This window comes from Kryptolebias marmoratus, linkage group LG7 (assembly GCF_001649575.2).
Source record: "Kryptolebias marmoratus isolate JLee-2015 linkage group LG7, ASM164957v2, whole genome shotgun sequence".
Lineage (NCBI taxonomy): Eukaryota > Metazoa > Chordata > Actinopteri > Cyprinodontiformes > Rivulidae > Kryptolebias > Kryptolebias marmoratus.
This window is the reverse complement of record NC_051436.1, coordinates 14,036,399-14,051,764: the sequence shown is the minus strand read 5'-3', so window position 1 is coordinate 14,051,764 and position 15,366 is coordinate 14,036,399. Positions and strand designations below refer to the sequence as shown.

Genomic DNA, 15,366 nt, shown 5'->3' with positions numbered 1-15,366 from the left:
ATAAATTAAATTTCATGAGATCACGTGCCAGATATTCTTTTCTTGGAGTATTGTCATAGAACATGATTGATAAACCACTCTGATCACACTCTTCCCCTCATTGTCCCCAGAGGAGACACTGAACGGTCATCAAAGGCAGAGAGCATGAGGATTAATCCAAGTCTCTCTGCTCGCTTCGCGCTCAGGGAAGAGAGTCACCGACTCATCATCGTGGTTGGCGAGACCAAACACTTTAGAAACACATTTCCCAAGTTAGAATCTATAGAAATGATCCCTGAAAGTATAGTCCTAACTCTAACCATACGATTCTCTACTTCTAGTAGGACCGTACCGACAAGCTGCATCATGGTGCAGACAACAGGCGACCACAAAACCTATATTTAAAAAAAATACTATAACACCGATGAAACGAAGTCTATCTAAACTTAATATAAGACTAAAACCATGTATTAACTTTAATATGATTTATATATTTTTAATTTATACTTTTACTTCAAATACCCACAATGCTTCTCGGTCACGCGCCTCTCCTCTTCGTCTCTCATTGGTTGTTGAGATGACACCTCGTAGCATGTTAGCCTCTCATGCTAACAACAAAAGCAGTGAAATCCGGTCGTTTTTAACCAAGAACTGAGACAATACTTAAAACATACACACTTTAACTCAGTTGGAACGAGTTATAAACTGACTTGGGTTTAAAATAAATGTTGTTACAAAGTAAACGAGCAGAAAGTTTAATTTTGACATTGGAAAAGCGAACCAGAAAAAAGTACAAGTGCGCCTATTTTTTCCTTCCTGCTCAAAAAGAGAATCAAAAATAGTTCCTACCTGCGTAATGATTAGATTATAACTTTATTAATTTAAAAATAAAATACTTAAAGCTATGATGAAGTTGTTTTATGCAGCTTCTAAAAGTTGGAATGACCAAGCTAAAACAAGCTACATTTTACATTACTTTACTGATACTGAAAATAACACAAGTATCCCCAATGTGCAGTTTTTATAGTGGACTACTAAAATGTACACTGGATAGTTTAAATAAAAATGTAAATAAATAGAATTGAAAAGAGGAATGATTTTAAAATGTATGCATTTATTTGCGTTAATGAGTGATTAGGCATATAAAACCAACTACATATTTGCTTCCTGGTAAAATTTCAGCCCTCCTAAATACCATAATATTGTTAAATTTATTTAGTGATAAATTTGTTAAAGTCTCAGCATGTTACTTTCGAATGATATTGCATTCTTTAATTTGGTACATAATTTACAATAAATCGCCCCTTTTAAGTATCATACGTTTTGCCAGTTTTTCATTTGTTTGATGAAAATAATAATCCATAACTCACAAATCATTTTTGATCAAATAAAGCTATTTGTTACTGGTATTAGAAGGGTTAGTGTATATGTTTTTAGAAGTTTATATTTGATTTTGTTTCGTTTGGGTTTTGGCTGAATTGATTGGATTTCTTCCTTTGTTTATTCTCTCCAACACCGCCCTCTGCTGGTTGACTGGCGGAAACACAACCCTCACCACTGAAAAAGAGTTTCTTGTACTGTAGTTCAGTGACGCTGATATGGACATAATGTTATAACATTTTACCCATCACAACACTACATTTATACTAAATAAGTCAAATAAATGTGTAATTAAGTAATTCGACATAAATGATTAAACAAGTATGAAATAAATTAATGTTTTCAGCCCCCCTCGTTCTGACGATGACGTCATTTGCAAGCGACGAAAGCGACAACTCCTCAGAACAGGCATGTTTCTGTCCACCTTTACTGTCTCACATCTCTTTTTGTACTTTCACTGCGTATTGTTCTTTACAAAAAGTATGTCGAAGTGTTTCAAGTATTTGTTTATCTTGACACTTAAAACGTCCAAACGACCAGAAAACTAACACGTTTTTAACTGCTGCTGACTGATGTACAACATATTCAGGAATGTGTGAAACGCATCTGAACGATGCGTCAGAGCTATTGGGTCTTCTTCACATAGACCTGGAGGCTGATGGAGAGGACAGAAGAACCAGGAGAGTTGGTGCAGAGTGTTCTGTAAGTATTTTAGAGCCTAGTAAAAAAAATTACTTTAAAGCTATGTTGGATGGCTCTGCTCCTTCACCGATGGGTGTAAATCAGTACATAAACTATTCAAATGTCTTTTCTGAATATTAATTTATTTTAGTTTACACATTTATCTTGTTCCCTTTTAAATGTATCAAATTGTTATGAAAATGGAAATCATTACCTGTTTAGGCTGCCATGTTTTAACATTAATGTGTTTTGATTTGTTTTATTGTACTTATAAGTGACCATCTAGTTTGATATATATATATATATATATATATATATATTTATTGTAGGCCACATTTTATAAGTAATGTGTCCCAAATATTTGTGTACATGTGAAATAATTTGCGCTGCTTGTTTCTTTTTTTAAATTCACGAGCAGAAGAATGTACTGAGGAAACAGAGGAACTGGGAGAGACAGCTGGCTGCGAAGAAGAGCAAAAGAAAGGAAGAGAAACAGAGGAGGAGAGTCAATCGAGCGCAGGAATCCGGTAAAAATGAGAAGAAAGAAAAAAAACTGAGCAAATTAGGAACACAGGAAATTAAATTATTTGGATTCTATAAATAATTTCGTCACTTTTTTGCTCTTCTTCCTGTAAAGGTCCTCACACAGACCATCCTCAGTTTACCAAACGAGTTCTGAAGGCGATCACCAAAGAGCGTTTAGCCGAGGCTCAGACCACCGGACTCAGACTGTGTGTTGACCTCAGTATGACGGACTGCATGTCTGACAAGGTGGGTGGCAGAGTGGCAGGGTCAGACCTTACAGCCTTTAAAATCACGGCACAACGAGGGTTCTGGTTTCCAGCCTCAGACACTTCTTAAAACTAAAAAAAATAAAGGATTGACTTCTGTTTTGGTCAGGAGATAAGCCGGCTGGCTGGTCAGTTACGGCGCCTGTACGGGTCGAACAGGAGGGCAACTCGACCGTTTCACCTGATCCTGACCGACCTGGAGGAGGACAGTCGGCTCTACAGGGAGTGTGTTCGCATGAACGACGGCTTCCTCAACTACACAGTGATTATTGTTCTTTGTATTCTTTTTATCCTCAGGAAACCTTTTTTTTTTTATAGAGAAACAGAAAACTCCTAGAAACATGCATAGAAACATTTCTCTTTTTTTAAGAACTTTTACTTTCAGGTTTCTTGTTGTCTCAGTTTGTTTTCAATAGAAAAGTTAGAATTGTATTTTTTGTCTTCTTAAATTTTAGATGGACATAACAGAACAAAATTGTTTAGACCTGTTCCCTCAAGAAACTGTTGTCTACCTCACTCCTGATGCTGATGAAGGTTTGGCAAATTTGAGTTTATTTCCACATATTTTCAATGGTTGAATTCTGCAGTAGCTGTGAGTTTATTTTTTATGTTACATCTTTTGACCAGCAGAGGGTGCCATTCAGCTATAATTTGCTCACCTTTTATCATGAAAAACTTCAAATAAATATACCTAGGAGAAATATAGGTGTCAGAGTTTCAGAGCAAAGATACTCAACACTACAAGTATTTATGTAAATTTACACATTTTGTTTTTCTTCTTTTTGGTTAAGCTTTGGAGACAGTGGATGCAGACAAGGTGTACGTCCTCGGTGGTCTTGTTGACGAAAGCATCCAGAAGGTATTAAAATATATTTGAAATGTGGTTCTCAAACTGCGGGACGCTTTTCCTAGGAGGGGTGAGGTGTTATGAAGGGAGGGGGGGCGACATGTAACATTTAGACGTTACTCGGACTTATTTTTATGCTACACAAACTGCGTTTCCATGGTGATTAGATGGACTTTATGCACAGTGTGAAGATCGGGTCCACTTCTTATTCAGCCAGCTCATGACCCGGATAGAAGTGGTAACCCTAACTGCAGCTATCCGTCTCATTACTGTTCATTTTAACTTAATCACAGTAGCTCCAACTTTTAGGGCAATATCCAACAAATAGCTCAGATCAGAGTAGCGTGTGTGTAAAGGGCAGGTATAGCAGTTATCGTGTTGAATTGTCTCTCCGCTGCAGAAGCTGAGCCTGTCCAGAGCCAGAGAGCTGAGCGTCCACACAGCGAGGCTCCCCATCGACGAGTACATGGTGAAGAGAAACAACGTGAAGAACTTCCACTCAAAGATTCTCGCAGTGAATCAAGGCAAGTGCCAACACCCGTCTGTGACACGTTTTAAAGTCTCTTGTTTTTGTTTTTAACATTTACGTCCTCGTCCGCAGTGTTCGACATCTTGTTAACATTCTCTGAGACCGACAGCTGGACGCAAGCTCTGCAGGCCTGGTTTCCTGCGGGGAAGGGTTATGTCATCTCATCAACACCACTTCCTGCTGCGACACAGACGCAGGACAGTCGTTAAGGACGTCGTTAAGTTATTGGACATTAGGGTAAAAGACTGATTTAACCTTGCAACAACGTGCAGCCTGTTGCACCTGATAGTTCGGTTTGTTTTCATCATTCAGTTCTGATCAGATTGTTTTCAAACCGTTTCAAGTTTTCCTCCATCTTAGCACGCATTCAGATCATGTTCCTTCTTATCAGTCTTCGCTCCGTTCTCCACAGTGACCGAACAGAAACGTTTCAGCTCAGCCAGGTTTTTCTCAGGCCTCTTCAGAGATCATTTGCTGGCATCATATTCAGATTGTTTTTTTCTTTTAAAGCCTGTCTTGTGTTTTCTAATTCAGCTTTTGGCCTTAGCTCGCAGTAGATTTTCTTTTGAGATGCATTTTTTTAAAATATATATATTTGTGACTTTTTGCTTTGGCTGGTCCACCAACTTCTGTTGCAGCAAAATGTCCCTGCGTCACAATCTTTACTGTAAGATTTTAATTTCATCCTGATGTGTACACATTATTGAGAATCGCTGCTAATTAGTTCATTTTCTGACTGCCGTTTAGTGATATGCGGCTTTCTGCTCAGATGTTTAGAGGAACAGATCAAATTTTAACGCTCTAACTCGAGGTGCTGAGTGATGAAACTGGAAACGTGTAAGGACAACACTAGTGGGTAATCTGGACTGTTGGGTTTAGTTTATTCTGATATTGTTGGAAGTTTTAGTAAGATTTTAGTTAGCTGATAAAGGAATCATGAACAAAAAAAAGTAAAAATCTTCTGAATTTTCACTGAACTCACACTACCTTTAAAGGACAGTGACAACTAATTGCACATTTAAACAACTGCTTGAATATTTCGCAGGAACTTTACATAAATATTCCATCACTGTGTAAATTCTACGCAAGGCCGGCTTCAGCAGATGTTTTTTTTTCTCCCGACGGGTAAGACTTACAGTCAAACAGTTTCTCAGGAAGCATTTTCTTGAGTTCAGTTTCAGGAGAAGCAACTTTGCAAAGTGATGCTATGTTTGCTTTTTTGGACAAATAAACTATTAAATAAGTCTCTAAACATTCTTTTATGTCAAGTGCAAGGTAAAAACGATATTTCGCCACCATGTTGAGTAAAAAATCTTCTCATTCTGTAGTCTCCATTGAAACTTAATGGAGGTTTCTCTGTATTTGCCTTGGCTAAAACCCAGCTCCATAAAAACATTCCCATAACTGAATTTATTTTGAACCAGCTGTTTATGTATTTTCTTTGTATCCAGCGGTTGCTGGTATTATTGGCTCCAGTTCCCCTTAAGCCTGCGTGAAGACGAAGAGTTCAATTTGTTTAATTTGGGAAGTGCGGATTGTTTAAAGAGTCTTTTTTTAGCTGGAACTGAGAAGAGAAGCACTCTCCTCCTCTGCATCAGCCCTCCAATCTGAATCAACTCGAACCAGCTGAATCTAACATTTATAGTTTGAATGGAAAGTGGTTTTTGAAGCTAAGATAAATCAAAAGAAAGTCATAAGAGGTGCTTGTTTTCTGAGTCTTTCATTTAAGTAATTTACACAAAATTAAAATTAATAGTAAAAGATCAAAAACATTACTGGGGTCTCTTTGGCCTTTTCTGTGATCGCTTCGAAGTGTGACGTATGGAGAGTCAAACAGGAATGTGAACAAGGCAGTAAACAGTAAATCCAGACAGTCGGGGTGAAATGGTTTAGTTTGTTGTATTAATTGTGTCAACCGACCGAAATTCCAACATCTGAGTCGTTCTTCAGCTTCCTGAAGGACAATAAAGTTTGATGGATGTAGTTAGTTTGGCAACCCAAAGTCTGCTGACTGACTGTGCAGTTCATGTTTAGGACCACCTGAAATATAAACCTTCATTAGAAGAACCACCTCCCGCTGTCTGGATGAGAAACTCCTCGCAGTCTGTGTGACCTCACTGTAAACCTCTCGGGTTCTTCTGGTGAAATGTGGGGCTCCGGTTCCCGACAGCATCACTCCAGACCATTTTTCATGTTCCCTGATAAACACTGAGACATTAACCTCCTCAGTGTCCTACAGAGGTCTGCAGCAGCTGGCCCCGCCTCCTACGTCACCAACCAGGGAGGTGACTCCGCCCACACAATCACCTCGCCTCAGGATTCTGACATAAAACCTCTAAAAACAAGTCATTAACGTTTGAAATCAGATAAACGGACCACTGGAGGGTTTTATGATCGTGTTTAACTAAAAGAAAAACATAAAAACAAATTTTTTAGATTTTTTATTTCCCTTTTAGGTTAAGTTAAAACTGTAGCAGCAGGTTGTAGCACTTCCTGGGTGCACTGGACGTGTTACGTGTTTACGGGTCCAGGCCAAAAAGTTCACCTATATTTGGCCCAAAGCAGAAAACTTTTGCTGTCAGGGTTGACAAAAAATTGTGCGGATAGTTTGTCATTTTTGCTCGTCTAAAAGCAGCTGGAGTTTGCAACTGCGCTGCGATGGCAGGTTACTTTGGAGAAAATTTAGCCGGAGGAGGAGAAGAAGAAGAGAATTACCTTCTCATCTCTGAAATAACAGAAGAAGAAATTAGTCAAGATTGTGGCAGCAGGTCTGTTTGGGTTTCTGAATGCATGTCACTCAGAAACAGTGTCGGCTAATCTCAGACATCCAGGGCTGGGGTGACGTCAGTGAACCACCCGATGATTTATAGGAAATCTGAGACTGAAATGAGCAAACATTTCTGTCAGTCTCCTTGTTTTTACCCTCAAAATAAAGTTTGTTGGTAACTACATTCCTTAAATCGTTTGCTTTCCTCACCATCTCCCAGTGTAGATTATTTACTTGTGTTTACCTTTTTCATAAAGCAGTTAGTTTTACTGATGATCATCGTTCCTAAGAAATGATTTGAATAAAAGAATCACAGGTGAAAACTTTAATTAATTAATTAATTAATTAATTGTTGCTTGATGATGATTGGATACAGGTAAAAGCTTGATGCATAATTAAACTTTGTCTGTTAAATTAAAAAGTCTATTTTAGTTTTAAAATTCACTGTTTAGCTAATTAAATCAAATTATGTCTTAGTTGTAAACTTGCAAGGTGAATAAATTGAGGTTATGAGGTCAAAATGGCCCCTTGTTGTTCACAGATGAGAGAAGAGCGATGATGAGAGGCTGACAAACAAAAGAGACACTGTTCATTTCACTAATAACACACTTTACTGTTGATAAACAGAGAAATATCTATCTACACATCTCTGTGAAAGAACATCTTATTCATGACTGCAGTTGGTCCCCCCCCACACACACACACCTCAACAGTGAATCTGGCGCCGCTGTGATACAGTCATCTTTTGTGTTCTTGTGAAACATATCCGTTCTGTGAAGTTTTCACTGAAATCTAAACCACTTGAATCAGGTGTGGGCTGCTCTAAACCAGGGGTATCAAACTCCCGGCCTCAAGGACCACCGTCCTGGAAGGTTTTTCTGCTTCTCAGGTGTTTTTCTGCTGAAATAATCCAATAATGTGTTTGATTATGAGTCACCTACCACTTCTGCCCCCCCTACCCAGGACACATTCTGATATTAATTATATCTGTAAGAGTTTTGATTTCTGTGATAACTTCACAGGATGGATGTGTTTCACAAGAACACAACAGATGACTGTGTCAGTGTTACCTTTTCTCAGACCTGATCATTTCAGTAGATTTTTTTTTTCAAGTTTAGAGCTGAAAGCAAGCCAGGATCCAAGAATGTGTTTGATTATTAGTCACCTGTAAAGTTTACATCATTCTAAAGAATTAAATAGATACACGTAAATGCATGCTTTTAAGGATTGCATCCTTAAAGGTTTAATTAAGGTGTGAAGTACGCTAATCTTGGCTGCGACGTGAAGGAGATAAACAGTCAGGGTTTTTGTTTGCACTTCCTGGAATCACTGGTTTCAGTGACTCATGGTTGGAGAAGCTTGATTTACAATATCTGTCTCTTTTATAGTTTACCTGAGGGTATTTAAAGGTTGAAGTGAGTCTTTCCATGAACTAAAGACCCAAGAAAAAACTACAAACCTTCATTTAGATGTTTCAGAACGTGATACAAACATATTTCAGCAGAGGGATATTGTCATGGTCCTTGGTTTTTGTGATTGTTTTTTTTAATCATCATTATTATTTTTGTTAATGTAGCTACAGTTCATTTTATCTTGTTGTTACCTCATATATAAGGTTATGTTTTCAGTAGCGTTTGTCTGTCTATGTACAAGATTACTCAAAAAGTTATGAACAGATTTTCATGTCAAACATGGTACAAGGAACAAGTGATTTAATTTTGGTGGTGATCCGGTCAAAGGTCACAGATCAGCCTCTAACTCTGCAGCTGGATAATAGGAATGTCAAACTGTACAGCTGGACACCTTATGGGTCAAAGATGATGCCTGCTGATTTCAAGGTTCATGGGGTCAAAGGTCAAGGTCACGGGTAACCCCTTTGGTAAAAACTTGTCTCTGCTCCAACATGTGACCCTTTTGTTTCCTCCACCAAGGAAGTCCTGTTTCTGGTTGTTTGTCTGTCTGTTAGCAAAGATCAGGTAAAAACTAATGAACAGATTTGGAAGAAATGTTCAGAAAATGTTGGAGTTGTCACAAAAAACAATGGATTAAATGTTGGTGCTGATCCAGATTATGATTCGGATCGGATTGGAGGAGGTTTGCGATGTCTGAGTGCGTCTTTCTTTGTGCTTTCGTTTGAATATCTTCTTGTTGATTTCCTGTTTGTCCCCTGTCTCATTCATCATTGCATTCCCTCAGTCGGTCCTCCTCTGCCCCTCATTTGCCAACCAGCCCAGCTGCATCCAGTTGCTCCTCTTCCCTCCAGTACTTAAACTCAAAGTTCTCACTTTGTCATCCATCTGTCAAACTGCTTGTTCTCTTTGTGGTGCTCTTTGCTTTGAACTCATTGTATTTTTCTTGCTATCCAGACAGCTGTGTTATTTTGTTATTAGACTCCTTATCTTGACACTTCTCTGTAATTCAGTCTGCATGCTTGGGTCCTAACTCACCAAATCCTGACATATTTATATAGAAGAGAGTTTCACAGCCTTTTTACAAGAAAGGCCAAACATTTATGGGGTTTGTGAAGCGATTAAAAGCTCAAGTGTATTCCAAGTCTTTTGTAACTGCAACTTGTTCAATGTTTATGCTTATCCTGTCAGAAAATTCTTCATTAATCCAAAAATATTTGTGCTACAGTAATAAGTTTCCCACCATCTTCAGCTGTTAGTCTACCAACATATTTTATGGGTAAAGTAGATATGCTAAAAAATAGTGAAAAAACGTATAGGCTAAATATTTCCAGAATTATGAGGAAATATTACAATATATAAGTTTAAGTTATTAGTTTAGCTGCAATTAACAGATGCTGGTAGCAGAGCTCTGGTTACACTGAGCAGACGAATTATATTTTGGTCTGGCTAGAATGATTACAGCACTTGGTATTTTTATCACTGAGTTGAACACTAGCCAATTGGTATAAAGTGACAGCTTGTAAAGGTTCATTACAAATTTTTTTGAGTTTGGGAACAGGTCAGCATTAATGTTTGACGAGAAGGCTCATTATAGCCTACTCGTATCCACTTTATCTTCACAAAATATATGTTTATTTTGTGCAAAATAAGTCTGTTTTATGTGTTTTTGGTAATACGCACAGCACCTAGCGAGATGGTGGCCGCGCAACTCACCCAGTCCCATTCCAGAGTATTTCTGTTTCAGTGCTTTTTACTGTAGCTAACACCACTTTTCATGTTCAAGGATGAATTAAATAGTCAGGAATTGTCAAAATGCTCAGGTTTCCAAGTTGGAAATCCAGTTTGTTTTTCAGACATAAACCTTGGAAGAGTTTGACTTCTGACTGAAAGTAAAACAGAATGAACGAGTTCACAGTTGTCCAGTCTGAACAAAACCTTTGTCTCTACAGATTCTCTTTAAGTTCAGTTTAACATTTGTGATTTTTTGCTAAGATAAATTCAGGTTAGATACTGACTTTCAAGAAAACAGATGACATCAGGCATACATACAAAGTAAATTATTAGTCATAATTAGCAGAAAGCTAAACTGAAGGTGCCAATATGGGAAACATGCATAGATTAGGCTCAGTTTATAATATTAACTTAATAAGATTAACTCATTTTCAACACGCTAAAACACAATTCACATCCAAACACACACACAAGAATAAATACAAGAAACAATGCATTTTACTTTTTCAACCTTTACATAATTTATTTTGAAAGCCTCACGTTAGATTTGTCAGTAACACATTTTTCACATGAAACATTAACTAACCAATTTAATTTAAAGCTGCAGCATAAAAAGCTTTGTGAAAATGAGTCTTACAAATGAAAAAACAGTCTGCTACATGTTATAATGCCACATATTTGCTATATAAACTATGTGCAGTCAAACGGACATACACAGCCTCACGAGTCTCTACAAAGCACAGTGAAATACCTTGCAGACAGTCTTTCAAATCTTTTCTACTGCAGTGAAATGTTGACATTTCACTCATCATCACACCTTATTTTCTTTACTCTTATTTGGACCAACCCTCTAAACATAAATCTCTTGCAAATGTCTTGGCAAAGAAATACAAAAAAATAATACAACCCTAAAAAACTGCAATAAAAATAATAATAATAATGATGATAAAAAAAGCAAAAGGACTAACGGAATAAAAAATAACTGGATTAACAATTATCAAACTTCAAAAATCAAAACGGAAATCAGAAAAGATACACAACAAATGGCTCATGGTCGCAGATATCAACTCTGAATTGGAGTACTGTTTGGGTTACAGGGATTCTTCATGCTTTGTTCTTGGGAATGGCTTGCTTCTTATGAAGCTGCTTCTCCAGGACAAAGTGGACCAGCTTCTTCACCCAGGCGGATCGAGGGTTGAGGCAGATCTTCTCCCCGCTCGTCAAGCCGGCTCTGAGACAAGAAATATAAAACCATGAAAACCAAACTCTAGAAATTTCGCAGGCTGTGACAAGCATCCTCGCTCCAGCAGCTTTCTATGTTTCTGACTGTGCAGGACGTCTCGCAGCGATCAAAGTTGTGAAGTGAGGCATGACTGATTCACCAGTCAGCGTCACAACCCTGCCAGGAATCAACTTTCTGATTAAAAATGAGATAACTAAGCCTACGAGGGAAATATTCCAGTTGGCTGCCAGTCAGCCTGCTTTCCAGTGAAATCATAAATATTGCAAAACAAATTCTGTAATGACCTGATTTCACTGTTACACAACTCTCAAGTTCACTGTAACAGGAGATACAAATCTGTCTAACTTTGTCATTTTAGTAAGATGTTGCAAACGTGGGAGATATTTCACAAGAGTCCTGCAAACTGAACCAGGATGAACTCTAGCTCAGCTAATTGTTTTTAAAAGCCCCTGACATGTGAAAGGGAATCACAGACCAGTAAGAAATCAGAATAATAATAACTGGTGTAATATATAGCTCTGTTATTGACTATTTGAGCAATGATTGTTTTAGAAAGTTTGGACCAAAACACTTTAAAGGGAGAGTCTGGTGATCTTCTGTCAAATAGTTATCATTGCACAGAGTTTGGAGAAAATGGGCAGAAGTCTTTGTCCAGGCTAGGCTAACGGCTAGCCTGCTTTGTATAGTTGTTCAGGTTTATCAAACAACTCTTGCTCAAAAATGATATGCCTGTGTGAAAGAATGCTACATTAGCTAATATTAAACCTCTACATTTTTGCACGACACCATTTGTTTAGCTTGTTGCTTTTTTTTCCAGCCGAACAATGTTTGTGTTACTACTGGAATGTACACATGCTGAGCTTAAACTGCGTAGATGTTGAGAATGTATCGGTCTGCCAGGAGTTGAGTAAACTTTTGACTGACTAGACACACCAATACGAGGTGGAATAATGCTTTCAGCAGCCTCGGCACCATCAAGAGGATGTTTGCTCAACATTCATAGCAACACTGATGCTGTTCGCTGGAGAAAACAGCGACAAACTGAACAAAGTCATGCAGAAGTGTTGAGGTTTAATATTAGTTGTGGAGCTTTGTTTTACTCTGGCATGTTGTTTATGGGAAAGACTTCATACCCTGTGCTATGTGACAGATGTTAATAACTATTAATAACTATTTGTCAGAACATCCCTTCAGAAATGACCAAGCTATCTCTTTAATTAACAGCTCTAATGAACAATTTGATGTCCAGATTTTTTACAGATTAAATTTAAATTTACAGAGTCACAAAAAAGTCTCTTGGCGATATAATCCAACAGGAAGCTGCACTTTTTTTTTGAACTCCCCCTGGATTTTTTGAGGTATTGGTTTCATAAAAGTTATCTAAACCTGGAAACATAGCCATCTATCGCTGCCCTAATATTGTTTAGTTCCAGTTTAAAAAATAAATCACCATTAAAAGTTATATAAAACGTCACTGTGTGAAATAACTCAGACTTTGTGTGTTGAATTTCCTCACATGACTTCAATTTCGGCGCAGTGAGGCCCCTCTGGGACCAGTTTAAGGCTCTTCAGACTCTCCGGAGGGATGATCCTTGACTCCACCTGCGGGCACCGACAGTGCGCGTTGAAGTCCCTGCTGATCGGCGGCATTCCTGTCATCAATACACAGTCAGTCAAAATACACATTTCACCAATTAAAGCAGAAAAACGTGTTTTTTTTCTTCACTTCACTTGGAAATCAGCACTGCCTTTTTATGCTGTTATTTGCATCACTGTCAATTCATAAATCAAACACTGAGAAATCCACTTTCTATCAAAACATTTCATCACATCCAACAACTTGTGAAATTATTACACTCTGCTTCCTCATGTTTCACAAACCCTCTTCCTCTTCACTTCAGCTAAAACAACTAAAGTCCTTCTGAAGCAAAATGAGATCCAAGTTTTAAATAAACAGAAAAGCAGTAGAAACAGCCAGTTATCACCACTCAGACACAATCGAAGCCATGGGAACGTGTTTCACACACAGGGTGCTGTGAAAACGTGTAAAGAGAGAAAAGGGATGTGACAAAACAAACTTTATTTATCCCATTAATATGTTGTTATCATAAAGATACAACTGGATTATAAAATATTTAAATTTACCCATTCATCTGTCAGTCCATCCATTTTCTTTACCCGCTTTTTCTTTTCCAGGTTCTGGGGCGAGCTGGTGCAGTAGCACCCTCAGCACCCCCAGTTCCCACAGGCTTGGATACGTTCTAGCCAAGGTCACATCTACATGAAGGTAAACTCTCAAGTTTTCCTGTCAAAAGGGAATTTAAATTCGACATGCAGTAAATTTTTGTAGATAATCACCTCAACCCACCGGTCCACTGCTGACTGAAGTCCCCAAAAACAGATTGTAGTTTATATTAAACTCTTAGATATTTGTGGTCTCCAGAAATTCAAGAGAAATATGACTAAACATCTCGCAGAGCTTCCAGCGAGTTTGTTTTAGTTTACTTCCAATACAGTACACAGTTTAAGATGGAAATTCCTGCCACATTAATTCATAGTAACTAAACAAGCACCACCTGTTTGTTTCCTCTCTGACAAACATTTTATTCTGGACTATAGGTTCAGTGTTTTTTTGTAGCTCTTACCGTTAACGAGCACGATCAGAGTCCCGAGGATTGGCAGGATGCAGAGTTTCATCTTGTTCCTTCAGCTGCTGGTTCTTGAACAGAAAAGATCAGACAAGCAGTTGCAACTGAGAGCGTATCCCTGCAGTGGCGTATTTATATATGCAGCAATCATGTGCTCATATTGAAATGAGATGTTTGTGGGGGGAAGAAAACATACAGTGTTTGTGTGTGGTTTCACTTTGGTGTGTTCACATGTGCAGCAGAAGGTAGTCATGGGATGGTGGGTTCAGGGAACGACTGGAGGCCTCACTGAGGTTAAGACACAATGTGCCTGTGGTCAACAGCCACAGAAATCACTCAGATAGATGTAACACAGCTGAGATCAAGCAATGAGGTTTTTTGTCTGCTTCTTGTAGATCTGCAGCTCTGTTTATGGAAAATGATAGCATCTGATCATCTGATTCAATTTGTAAACAATGTGTTTGATGTAGTTTTCCCCAAGGGGGGTTTTCTGACTCTCTACATACAACACAATACAGTCAGTAAGCTGAAAAGTCTGTTTCATCGCCCGCCACCATGAAAGGTGGGCAATCATGTAATGTCTTGTGTGTGTGTGTTGGTCTGTCAGATATTGTTCACAAAATACCTCATGAACCACTGGATGGATTTAAATAAAACTCTCAGAAAGTGATCACTGGATGTACATCTACAAGTGTTTGCCTTTTGGAGTCCACCCAATTCAAGATGGCCACCACAGCTAATGAAATTTAACAAACACAATAAATGCTGTATTAGTGCATTCAATTTGCTCTCAGAAGTTGACATTTCTGAGATCCAAGTTAGAAAATAATACCCTGGAGCGCCCCGAAATGTCGGACTTGGACACATGAAGGTTTCTCACCAACCAGCACATCAAAATTCAATATGGCTGACTTGCACCTGAGAAGTTGCGATGGCTGCAGGAATAGATGTTTTATTTTCTCGTCAGTCGGTTTGTATCTTGGTAATCCTGTCCAATCACTATCAGTGAACATGTAACTACACAGTTTGAATGGAAAGAATGCATTTTTTGACTTGTGATAAACTCCTTTTAGTCAGCATAAACTGAGCGTGAAAAGAGGTTTAAGCTCTTCCATCTCTTTGTCCTCACTTTGACACCAGCAGCTGGTTTCAATGCTTTTAAGGAAATTTGATACTACCAAGAGATTTCTTTACACTACGTTCCATTTCACTCGGGAACCTCAGATCTGGAAATGATATTCCCTTTTTCCAGCTGAATCTCAGGAAACCTGAGATTTGCTTTGACTAGGTTAACTATTATTACCAATACAAAGTATTTCTCTGCATTCAGACACTGTAGCATCATGTTTCCAAGATAA

At 38.2% G+C, this 15,366-nt stretch overlaps 2 protein-coding genes and 1 non-coding gene across 8 annotated transcripts; 1 reads left to right on the top strand and 2 right to left on the bottom strand.

The window, feature by feature from the left end:
- Window positions 1–73: 73 nt before the first annotated feature.
- Window positions 74–290, bottom strand: LOC112451534. The gene has a single exon (XR_003040368.1). It is a non-coding gene; the product is annotated as a small nucleolar RNA U3 (small nucleolar RNA).
- Window positions 291–1,722: 1,432 nt separating this feature from the next.
- On the top strand, window positions 1,723–5,451 carry trmt10b (tRNA methyltransferase 10B). 6 transcript variants are annotated; one of them, XM_037976333.1, is made up of 9 exons: window positions 1,723–1,767; window positions 1,949–2,061; window positions 2,459–2,567; window positions 2,678–2,811; window positions 2,941–3,093; window positions 3,287–3,365; window positions 3,623–3,690; window positions 4,079–4,202; window positions 4,280–5,451. In XM_037976333.1, the coding sequence occupies exons 2-9, from the start codon at window positions 1,951–1,953 to the stop codon at window positions 4,414–4,416; spliced, it is 915 nt and encodes a 304-aa protein (XP_037832261.1). In that variant the 5' UTR covers window positions 1,723–1,767; window positions 1,949–1,950; the 3' UTR covers window positions 4,417–5,451. The 6 variants fall into 6 exon arrangements, with proteins under 6 accessions (XP_037832261.1, XP_017293718.1, XP_037832260.1 ...); XM_017438229.1 differs by having other exon boundaries at window positions 2,456–2,567; XM_025011131.2 differs by having other exon boundaries at window positions 1,763–1,839; window positions 2,456–2,567.
- Window positions 5,452–10,613: 5,162 nt separating this feature from the next.
- Window positions 10,614–14,141, bottom strand: cxcl19 (chemokine (C-X-C motif) ligand 19). The gene is made up of 3 exons (XM_017438236.3): window positions 14,006–14,141; window positions 12,877–13,012; window positions 10,614–11,348 (listed from the first exon to the last, which is right to left on the bottom strand). Exons 1-3 carry the CDS (start codon window positions 14,055–14,057, stop codon window positions 11,222–11,224), a joined length of 315 nt encoding a protein of 104 aa, XP_017293725.1. The 5' UTR covers window positions 14,058–14,141; the 3' UTR covers window positions 10,614–11,221.
- Between the last annotated feature and the right edge of the window lie 1,225 nt (window positions 14,142–15,366).

Coding starts and splice junctions, on each gene's coding strand:
- trmt10b (XM_025011131.2), top strand. CDS start 1,770: ATGTTTCTGTCCACCTTTACTGTCTCACATCTCTTTTTGTACTTTCAC. Junction 3,366..3,622: donor CACTCCTGATGCTGATGAAG/GTTTGGCAAATT, acceptor TTTTTGGTTAAG/CTTTGGAGACAGTGGATGCA. Junction 3,691..4,078: donor TTGACGAAAGCATCCAGAAG/GTATTAAAATAT, acceptor TCTCCGCTGCAG/AAGCTGAGCCTGTCCAGAGC.
- cxcl19 (XM_017438236.3), bottom strand. CDS start 14,057: ATGAAACTCTGCATCCTGCCAATCCTCGGGACTCTGATCGTGCTCGTT. Junction 13,013..14,005: donor TCTGATCGTGCTCGTTAACG/GTAAGAGCTACA, acceptor TATTGATGACAG/GAATGCCGCCGATCAGCAGG. Junction 11,349..12,876: donor TGCGCCGAAATTGAAGTCAT/GTGAGGAAATTC, acceptor TTCTTGTCTCAG/AGCCGGCTTGACGAGCGGGG.